Below are 11,586 nucleotides of genomic sequence, written 5' to 3' on the forward strand. Positions count from 1 at the left end.
AAAGAAAATGAGGTTTTCCTGGGAGCTTCCTATCTGGAGGGAGCTATTTAGGAACAAAACAGGGCTCAGAATCAAAAGAGCTGTGTGCGGTGTTGATGGCATGGAAGCAGAGCAGCTGTTTCATGCTGGCAGTAAGCCAGAAGGGGCATTTACTGAGGGGCATTTATGGAAGGGACATGAAGAAGAAAAGGCACTAGGGAGACCTTGCTGAAGCCTTCCAGTACTTAAAGGGAGCTTACAAAAGACCAACTTATTACAGGGGCAGATAGTGACAGGACAAGGGTTTTAAACTAAAAGAGAAGACATTTCTATTAGATGTTAAAAAGAAATTCTTTTCTCTGAGGGTGGTGAGGCACTGGCACAGGTTGCCCAGAGAAGCTGTGGATGCCCCATCCCTGGAAGTGTTCAAGGTCAGGTCTTTAAGTAACCTGATCTAGTGGAAGGTGTTCCTGCCCAGGGCAGGGGGTTTGAAACTAGATGACCTTTAAGGTCCCTTCCAACTCAAACCATTCTGTGATTCTATGACTTACTGTGTTTAACCCTTCCTGTGCTGGATGACTCTCAAACACAGCACCTGTGTGAAAGCAGCATGAGAAGAAAGGAGATCTGGAGTTGTTGAGGTGGCCTCTGTAGGGGTGGTTAAGGGGACTTTGAAATGGAGGGGCAACTAAGGTGGACCAAAACCCTGAGCTGAATTAGCCAGCCTTCCCTTTTCCATGGGCACTGTTCCAAGTCAAGAACTTTGAAGGAGCAGTAAAACCACATATTCCCCTCTACAAATAAACAAAAGAAATCTAAAAGATCCTTAAATAAGCATGTGGATGGAGATCTGAAGAACAGATTGGTAGCAATGACTAATAACCCCATTTAGCATCATTAATGACATTACTATAAGATAAAAAAAAGCAGATAAACATAAGCATCACCCAGTTCAACAGCAGCACACAGTACAAGACCTACAGTGTACACAAAACATGGTTCTTTGAAGCTGAAAATTTACAAGACACCTCAGTGCCACCAGAAGAGAGGAGAAAAAGGAACACTTACAAGTGAGTTTTGGAAACAAGCCCTGTTTGGGTATTACGTTAAGTGGCCAGGAAATTGGTTTAGCAAGTCAACTTGCAACCTTTGGCAGTCACACCAAAGTCCATGGGGATGTTCTGAAGGTCAGCGAGGAACCCGAATGGGCAAGGCAAAGCTGGGATCATCAGCAAAACTTAATCACTGAAAATCTATGAAATGCAGAGGACCACAAATCTTTGACTCAAAATGTTATTTCCATCTTACCATATGGATGCAGGAGCTGGAACTCCACCAAAGAGATGTCTGCCTTCCAAAGCAAACGCCTTTGGAAAACACCAGGTTTAAATGGAATAAGATGCATAACAAGTACCAAGATCCTCTTATGACAGCATCTTTGATCCAGGAGACATGATGGAAATAGCCTGGACGTGTCCAATAGGCATTGGAAAGCAAAAGAAATAACAAATAATAACTGGGAAAAAACAAAACAACAACAACAACAACAAAACCCCACCAAACAAACAAACAAAAAAAACCCCCAAAACAAAACCCACAAAAAGCCCCTAAAACCAACAAAAACAACAACAAAACCACAAACAAACAACAAAAAAATCCTAGAAGATATTTCTGACAATAGATTCTCATTTCTATTAATAGATTATTTCTGTCAAGAGAGAGACCAAACATACAGGATTTAAATATTCAGAGGCCATGTGAAAAAGAGTCTGGAGTAGGTAGAGACAGAAAAGCTTTTGAAGCAATGGAAAAGAAGAAGCAATCTGAGTACTTAATTCAGAAATGTCTAAGAGCTCTTCTCAACTGGTCCTGCCTCAAAGCCAGATTTAAACTATAAATAAAAATGTCCCATTTCTGGCCCAAGAGTGAACTTCCTATCCTTAACACATTGTTTTTGGGTGAGAATATTCACATTTGGATGGAGAAGTTCATTTCTAGGTATTAGTGTCATGCAGACAACCAGACTGATGCAAGATTTCCCAGATCGTAACCTTTTCCAGGAAAACTGCACAAGAGCTCAGAAGAAAATAGGAACCAAATATGAAAAGACAGATCCAGAGATGAAATCACCCCCCTCCAGGTTGCTGGACTTAGCTCCAGATTCGTTGGAGAAACAGGCAGCACTGGCTATCTTACACAGCAAGAAACATATGCTTCCAGCACTCAGATTTTCCTCTTGTCCTTTAAAGGTACAGCTTGCAGGCTAAAGACAACTAGAAGAAATTTTTTTCACCAAAGCTGATTTTTAAATATTATTTTTTTAATTCTCTATTTAAACACAGCATGTATTTAGGTTGCTGTGTGGCTACGTATGATCAATGACATGTTGTACGATGGCACTGTGCAGGTTTGCCTGCTGACCTTGAGGAATTCCTCTTTGTACAAGCAAGGTCGTGGCAGGCACACCGCAGGTACAAGCGCATTGCCTGGCAGCATGTACATGGTCTGGATCTCTTTTCAGGGCCTCAGGTCTGTTCTCTGTGATTCAACATGACTGCGTATTCGCTTTTTCGGTCCCTAATCACAAATAAGAAAGAAAAGTAATCACAGAATTATAGAATATCCTGAGTTGGAAGGCACCCACCGAAATCATCAAAGTTCAACTTATGGCTCTGCTCAGCACAGCCCCCAGAATTACACCATGTACCTGAGACCATTGTCCAAACACTTCTTGAACTCTGTCCAGCTTAGTGCTGTGACCACTTCCCCGTGAGCCTGTTCCAGTGCCCAACCACCAAAAAAAAGAGGTGAAAACCTTTTCCTAATATCTAACTTAAACCTTCCCTGAGACAGCTTCATTCCCTCGGGTCCTGTCACTGCTCACCACAGAAAAGAGATCAGTGTCTGCCATTCCTCTTCCCCTCTCAAGGAAGTTGTAACTGTGATGAGGTCTTCCCTCAGTCTCCTCCAGCCTGAACAGACCAAGTGACCTCATTTGTTCCTCATACAGCTTCCCCTCAAGGCCCTTCACCATTTTTATTACCCTCCTTCGGATGCTCTCTAATAGCTTAATATCTTTCTTATATTGTGACACCCAAAACTGCCACAATATTCCAGCTGAGGCCACACCAGTGCAGAGCACAGCAGGACAATCCCCTCCCTTGACCAGTTCCCTTGATGCTTTGCCTGATGCCCCCTAGGACATGGTTGGCCCTCCTGGCTGTCAGGGCACTGCTGGCTCATATTCAGTTTGCCACAGACCAGGACACCCAAGTCCCTTTCCCAGCACTGCTTTCCAGCATCTCATTCCCCCATCTGTATGTACATCTAGGGTTGCCCTATCCCAGGTAGAGAATTCAGCACTTTCCCTTGTTGAACTTCATCTGGCTGGTGATTTGTCCAGGTCTCTCTGCAGGGCCTCCCTGCCTTTGAGGGAGTCAACAGCTCCTCAACTTAGTATCACCAACAAACTTAGTTTCCCTTCGAGTCCTGCATCCAAGTAATTTATGAAGGTGTTGAAGATCAGTGGCCCTAAGATTGAGTCCTGCAGAACCCCATTAGTGACCAGTCACCAGCCATGCTCTACATTGGCTCTGTCCATACCTTCTCTCACATTCGCTGCCAAATTGCTGCTGGTTTAACCTATGATAATAACGTGATAACCACAACACTGGTTTCACTTGGCAGCACGGTGTTCAGGTGCTGATCCAAATTCTCCAGATTCTGACAGAAAAAGCCTAAGGAGGAGCAAGTTGACCTGTCCCTCTGCAAGAGGGACCAGCATTTTTCCAGACCAGCAACTCTAACAGCTTTTGTATAAAAGGTCAGGTTTCCTGCTCACAGCTCTGGATGAAGAAATCACAACAATCTGCATTAACATGGCACCTCTCGACCAAACAATATGCCTAGGTGTGCCACAATTAAAATTCCATAAAATTACCCACCCTAAGGATGGTGTGGGATAATAAGCGTTTGCATATTGTTGATCCTGGGCTTAAAGTCTTTTTCCCCAAATCTTTGGCAGGATGGGTCTACTCCAAAGAGAAAAGCCAATAGATGGAGAGGCTGCACAGAACAGCAGCAAAACATCTTCCAGCTCTGTATCTGCTCTCTGTGCACCCTGAAATAAATCAAATCTCTCCTTATTTCTCATACCTCCTACGACAGGGATAGATACATTTTGTCACCACTGTTAGGTGATGCAAGATCCACCTAAGTACTGTGACAGGGAAGTGAGACTTTAAAGACTTAAAGGAGTACTGAAAGGAAGGGTCATTTATATTAGAAGCAGTAATTTCCAGATCTTTTGGACCAATTCATCTCAGAGAGCTCCCAGGTGATCTTGGCACCCTCATCATCCAAATTCCTGCTAGAAGTGTTATGTACTTCTCTGGACCAGCTGCAATTCCTTACCATAGCCTAACACATCCCCAGTAGCCTGCAAGTAGCTCAGAAAACCCTGGATCAGGTAGAAACCATAAAGTCGAGTTCCCAGCTTGGGAATGACCCTGCACACAAGTGAACCAAATCATTGACTTGCTGCATGCCTTGGTTCCCCCATCTGACCAGACCCTTCAGGGCAGATGTGGTCTCCCCAAACACCCAGAACATCCAGCCCTAGTCCCAGTCACCTCAGCTGCTACTGTAATCCAAATAAATAATATTTCCTCTGCCTTTGAGTCACTACTATAATTTATGTGCTTCAGTCTGGTAAACACTATTACATCATGTCTTGCATCTGATACTTGCTAAAAGAAAAAGGAAAAAAAATGGTTTCAATATCACTTCTGCTTTCAAAGAGAAACGAAGCCAGCTTCCTCATACACTTTCTCTAAGTATTGCTTGTCTTAAGTTCAACCTGGGCTTTGCCACCATCAATCTTTTACATTCACTGTGTAGTGCCAGGACCATCATCCTGCTCTGAAGTCATGACAGGTAGCTGGAGATTCACTCAAGCTGTCTTAGCAAAGCCAAAGTATCAGGAAAACACACTGGTTTCACTCCCCACACAACACACATACTCTTTTCCTCTATGGGCATGCCCACCTCGATCGATGCAATGCCCCTTGGGAAGACATGCAGGTTAGCCCTGACCAAACTACTTTGAGTTTCAGCAGTTGAAGAGCTGCCCTAACACAGCACTTCTCCCAGGCTGCTTGTGTTGGCAGCAGACAAAACAAGGTCTACCCACCTTCATAGGGAGCTGGGCTAAAGCAGCTCTATTGCTTCTGAGAGGCTGGGCTTTGTCACAGAGGTATGAGAAACACTGGGCTGAAGGTACCTCAGGAGGTCTCTAATCCAGCTTTGTATTTGAAGTGTGACTAGACCAGGTCAGCTGGAATTTTTTTCTAGCCAAGCCTTGAAAATCTCAAAAAACTGCAGTCTCTGTGGGAACCTGCTCCTCTATACCATGTCCCTTTTAGTGGAGGGGCTTTCGTAAGAACCAGCGTGAACCTCCAAAGCTGGGTTGTGGTTTGTCATCTGCTACAACCAAGAAGAGTTTGACTCCATCATCCACATAACCATCCTTCAAGTATCTGCATGTTATTAGATCACAGGTATCACAATAACAATACGTCATCATCTGACTGTTAAGTGGGTAAAGGAATACAGACCCACACTCAAGAAAAATGATCCCAAGAGAAGGTTGAAGGGAAGAGGTCCTCTGTTTTGACTCATCAGCAATGATGCAGCAGAGAAACAAGTTACAGAGAGGGACCTTTGTGCAGCATTGCACAAGAGAGCTGGTGTGGCAGGAGTGCTGGCAGGCACTGCCCTTGCAAACAAAATGCACCCCCTGACCTGCAAAACCTTCTCTGGTGAAGCAAGTGTTCATCCCTTCTCTGAATCATCTGGCTAATGAGAAGAGCTAAAACATCTGAATCAAGCCAGGAGATTACATGGGAGGAGCAGGCAGCTTGACAGCTGGAGTAAGTGTGAAGTCGTGAAGTTCAGTGCTGTCAAAACTTTCTAAAAAGAACTTGTCAAAGGACTTCCGTGAGTCCCATCAGTAGACCCAGGTGACATAATTTGTGCCCTTAAGCCTCTCTGCTATCCCTCCCTGGATCCAGGGTCAAAATCCATAAATTCACCTAAACCAGCACTGGAAGGAACTTCTGGAGAATTTGTCAAATTTATTCCACTGCCTCAAAACAGGATCAGCTCTCTGAAATAGAGTTTGGCCAACCTATGCTTCCAAACTGCCACGATGGAGACTCCAAGCCCATCCCAAACCATCTGTTCCACTGCTTCACTTCTCTGGCAATCAGAGGTTAGGAAGTTTTTCCTAACGCTTGTTTCCCTTGCTGCAGTTCAAGCTCAGCACTTCTTGGCCTCCTACCATTGGCCATGTAGAGCAGTTTAGTCCCTTCCCCGCCACAGATGCCTTAGACATACTCAGTGACCGCTACTTCTCCTCTCAGCCCTCTTGTCCCTAAACAACCTCATTTCCTTCAGTCTTTCTATGTTTCCTAGATTTCTGCTCATTTTTGGGTGCTTTCCTCTGGAGTCTCTGCATCTATTTCTTATTTTTGGTAGAGGGGAGCGTCCCGAATTAGGCATGGCACAGCTGAACATGAGAGTGACCCATTAAAAGTCCTTAGAGAGAAGAGGGGAAAAAAAGGAGATAATTTTGCACAATATCCATCTTTTGTAGTTTGCTGTACAATAAAGGGGTGTTCTTTCTTCCCCCTCCTATAAAATTTCATCCCAACTAGCATCATGCCAAACTCCACCTGGCACCTCCACCATTTGAGCAGCCCATAACATCTCTGCTCCAGTGGTCCTACTTCAGTCCATATTCCACATTCTCATTTAAGGAGGACATCCTTGCTACACATTTCAGGTGGGATATGAAGAACCAAAAGAAGCCCTTCATCAGGAAGTTACCCTAGGAATATGACTGAGATCATAAAATTAGCCCATTATACCCCCCTTAACCTCTTCTTGCTCACCCCATTGAAGAGGAGCGGCTCTTCCAATGACCTTGATTAAACTGCTTCTGCTTGATGTAAAAATGAACACTGATGCACAAAGCTAAACTCCCCCTGGTTAAACCAGACAGGGGGAAAAAAAAACCCCAAAGCACTGAAGCATTGTAAAACCAGTACACGATGAGAAGCTTTTGTTTTAGTCAGAACTGCAGACATACATCTCAGCCAGACAGAAAATACTCTGACTTCACGGTACATAAATGAGCAGGCAGAGCGCGCTGATCTAACGATAGGGAGCTGAGCTGCTCTACGACAGCAGTTATTTTTCACATTGCTTCTCTGCCAGACAGTCCACCCCCGAACCCTATCGTGCTGGGCAGCGGACAGACACAAAACACCACTCTAAACCCACGTCTAACACAGGAGACAACAGACAGGCACGTCCAGCGGGAGAGGACCGGGAGACAGTGAGTCAGTACAGGACCAGCACAACATGCTCTGGTCTCGGCTCATCGGTCACACAACTAAAGTCAAGGGTTTTGTTTAGGGATTGAGAGTTTTTTATTTTTTTCATGGGTGTTTTAAGAGGGAGCCAGGAGGGGAATTACAAGACAGTTCTGTGCTTTGTGGCTGCTTTACAAGGAGACTCTTCCATGCATGAAAGTCAGAAGGGCAAAAGGTAGGGACAGACTTTTTAACAGTATCTGTAGCAATAGGACATGGGACAATGCTTTTAAAACAAAGACGGTAGAGTCAGACTAGATATAAGGAAGAACTTATTTTAAAATGAGTGTGGTGAAACACTGGCACAGGTTGCCCAAAGAGGTGGTGGATATCCCATCCCTGGAAACATTTAAAGCCAGGCTAGATGGGGTTCTAAGCAACCTAGTCTACTTGAAGATGTCCCTGCTCATTGCACAGGGATTGGGCTAAATAAGCTTTAAACATCCCTTCCAACCCAAACCACTCCATGAATGTACAAAAGTGTTTGTCTGAAAAAAAGGAATCAAGCAAGTGGATGATGGAGTTTGATTTCCCAAGCAGAACAGATGTGGAAGCAGGTATTTTGGTGCCTCTGTTATTTTTGACCTTCAGTTGCTTGCTTAGCTTTTATTATCAATGCTACAGTAGCACTTACAGCCAAACTGCCTAGGGTCTACACGAACCCCTGTCCACAGTTACAAGGCAGAAAAAGGGTACACTTTGTCTCAACCTTTAAGCAGTCATGGTTTGATCATTTGAATGTCCTCCAACGGAACAAAAACTCACAACACTAGTATTTCCCCGAGCATTGTACAAAGAGGTCCTCCACAAAATATCCCACAATCTCACATAAACACAATCCTCTGAAGTGAAACAGAGCAGGTATTGCTGTAAATGCAGATTAACACTGCATGGATCAGGTGTGGAGAAGAGTCCTCTTCCCCGATCATTCTGGATGGAAGGTAGAGAGAAAATTTAGCACTTTCCTCTCTTGCCAAAGATCTCCTTGAAAAACAAAAGCAAAACAAAACCAGGCTTATAAAAGCACAGCACTTCAAGGACAGCGTTAGCAACACACCCATGTGCAGACACGTACATTTGAAATGCATTTGTCAAAGAAAAAAATAAATCTATCATCTACCCTGTGTCAATACAGCCAGAGCAGGAACTTCAAACCCGATTAGCAGCATCCTGCAGCCTGAGATTTCTCCTTTGAGGTCTCAAAGCAGAATATAAACTGAAGGTATAAGGAAAGTGGCAAAGCCAGCAATTCAGCGCCTTCCCTTTGAGGCCGTACAAAAGCCAGCGTAACACCACAGTGGCTGAAAACTCGCCTTTTGTGCATGCAAACCAAAGTCCAACTATGTGGGTTTGTTGCAGATGAAGGCAGACTTTACAGGAGTAAAGCCATCACCCTCAGGCTCTGTAACAGCAAGCTGCTCTGAACCACTATCGAAAAGAACTTGATCAACGCACCAACACCCTGAATGCACACTGAAGCTATATAAATATAATAATATCAATAATAGTGCATTAAAAAGTAAATGCAGGGGCACCACCAAGTGAGACACAGTCCAAGCTAAGGCCAACATTTTCAAATCCAGCCGCTGATGCAGGAAGCTGGTGCAACTGGTGTGACTGGAAGGGAAGTCCCACTGACCACAGCGCTGGGACCGCTCCGGCACAGAGATCCCCTCGAGTGACATCTGCCAAGCATCGCTTCCTGCCCCGCGGAGGCTGCGTGGGATGGCCAGGCACATCTCCACACGGCTGCATTTCCTCTTGGGGGAATGAGGACATTCTGAAAACATAGGTGGCTTGCAAAACACTTCAGGATGTATCTGGATGAAAAGCACTCTTACGCACATCAATAATTAGCACTAACCGCCGGCATGTCACACCCTCCATGTAGAGCATTTAGCAGATTTATTCAGCTCTTGCTGGAATGCCAGAGCACAAGCTGGATATTCAGATGGCAATGTGAGCGCCCTTTCATGGGGCAGATGCTGGGGAGCTAATGATGTTTGATGAGTTAAGGCCACTGGTGACTCAGGATCAGCAATTAGTTGATTTCTGCGGGAGGAAGGTGCTTTGCTCCATTAAGCTAAAAGCATTCTCCACAGTTCAGCATGCACAAAGTCATTCTGTGCATCTCCCACAAAGCCTGCCTATATTCATTAGGGAGTTGATATTTCCTACATAAACACCCAGGTTTACCTCTGCCTCAGTACATTTTAGGGGACACGGAGCAAAAGAACTGGATTCCCTAGCAATTCCAACATGATACTCCCTCAAAGGGGATGAGGCATACAAGGAAAGGACTGCCCAGAGTGACTGGACATACAGCCTAAAGCAAAGGGATGTAGCATGACTGATGTCTACAGGGCTGAACCCATTCTGGACAAGGCTAATAGCAGCACATCACAAATCAGATACCCCTCCAGTCCTGCTCTAGCCTGCAGTATGGGACTACAGACATCCATCTCCCTCTCAAGGGTAGGTAGTGATGCTTTCATCAATCAATAACAGGCACTGGGGAGACACCAGCTGCACTTGTTCTGCCTGCCGTTCCTGAAATGCATACAGGCAAAAGCAAGGGGACCAAAGGACGACCTGGCTGGTATCCCCCCAAGAAGGGAGTGCATTCAGCTCTCTCCCAGAGGCTGTGTTGCAGCCAACTGAAGCCTGGCAGAGGCTGGTCACTGGCATCAGGGAGCGGGACCCCAGCTTTTTCCCAGGAAGCAATGTTGCCGAGTCATAGGATGGCAGTGTGTTTCTGAGCTCTAATGCTCGAGGCACACGGCGGGACCGTCAGGTGGAAGGCGCAAAGAACAGTTATTTCTTTCAATGAGTGGGGAATGTGACAAAGCTGGCATTTGGACCCTCTTTTTACAACTTCTTTGAAGTGTTTGATCTCAGCCGCTAACGACACAAAGGCTATCCAAGCGCTACTGGTGCTACCTTCAAAGGGTTCGGACGTTCAATGATTAATAGGAACCGTGCGCGGGATGGGGGGGAGTGACTATTACGGGGATGTTGGGGGCGATCCAAGATGCGTTAGTACCTTTACTCCTTGGGACCAAGGTATTTCCATCCTTCCCTAAAACACACGACTTCAAAGGCGGGGGTGTGACCGTCGCAGGTCCCGGGTGAGCCCGGCCACCGCGGGGCGCACCCAGAACGGCCCCAGCATCGGGTGCCCGCTCCAGCCGCGGCCGTCACCTCCCACCCCACCACCGCGGGGCAGGGGACAAGCCGGGGCGCTCGGAGATGCTCCCACCCTCCTTCCCCGAGCGGTGGGGAGTCACGACTCAACCGTGCCGCGCCCGGGCAAGGGGCACCCCCGCCCTGCCGAGCCTCGGCGGCGCCGGGAGAGGCGGCGGCAGGTGCACCCGGGCTGGCGGCGGGCGAAGCAGGGATGGAGGCGGCGGGGGGGATGGATCCCGGCTTTCCCAGGGCCGGGGCAAGGATGAGACGGGGTGGGCTGAGACTTACGTATCTCCGCAACTTCTTCTCCGGCGGTGACTTTCGGAGCCAGCCCGAGCACACCACCTCCCCGCCGCTCATCGCGGCAGCCGGGCGCCGCCGGGCGCTGCCTCCTGGCGCTCAGCGCCGGCCGCGCCGGCCCATGGAGGAAGGGCGGGCGGCCGGGCGGGGGTGGGTGAGCGGATGGATGGGTGGGTGGGTGGAGGGAGGGAGGGATGGAGGGATGGATGGGGGGGCGGCGAGCGCCTCCCCCCGCCGCCGCGGCCGCTCGGCTGCGAGCGGGGAAGCAGGAAACTGGCTCCTTCCCGGCTCACCACGCCTCCGCCCGCCCGGCGCCCCGCCAGCCCTGTTAAAGACACAAACCCCGCGGGGAGAGGGGCTGCCCGGCCCCGCGCCGCCCTCGAGGGGCTGCAGCTCGTCCCGTTCCCCCCGCACTGATCCAGTGCCTATAGAGAAACTTTATCCCTACTGCAGCAGGTGATCTCCAGCAGCGCAGCGTTCCCTTAATAAAAAAGTACACTCCCCCCCCCCCCCCAAACCCCTCTACTCTAAGGTTTCATTACCCCAGCACCTTCCCTCTCTCTTGATGGAGAAGCTCCTTCTCACCGCGGAAAGGTGATGCTGGCTTTAGCCCCGCTGTGCTCAGGGGCTTGTGCCTGAGATGAAGGTGCCATAGGAAAACAAAGAGGTTGAGCAAGAAACAGCC

The 11,586-nt window shown here is 47.5% G+C and overlaps 1 protein-coding gene across 1 annotated transcript in view; it reads right to left on the reverse strand.

Moving 5' to 3' along the window:
• The window catches only part of GAB2 (GRB2 associated binding protein 2), a 92,900-nt gene extending 81,861 nt beyond the window's left edge, over nucleotides 1-11,039 (reverse strand). Inside the window, exon 1 of the mRNA XM_050333765.1 lies at nucleotides 10,890-11,039. Coding sequence (XP_050189722.1) covers nucleotides 10,890-10,961 — 72 coding nt within the window. The 5' untranslated portion in view covers nucleotides 10,962-11,039. The remainder of the gene's footprint in view (nucleotides 1-10,889) is intronic.
• Between the last annotated feature and the right edge of the window lie 547 nt (nucleotides 11,040-11,586).

The sequence above is a fragment of the Myiozetetes cayanensis genome, unplaced genomic scaffold, assembly GCF_022539395.1.
Source record: "Myiozetetes cayanensis isolate MyiCay16 unplaced genomic scaffold, myiCay2020 scf5-8, whole genome shotgun sequence".
NCBI classification, from domain to species: Eukaryota; Metazoa; Chordata; class Aves; order Passeriformes; family Tyrannidae; genus Myiozetetes; species Myiozetetes cayanensis.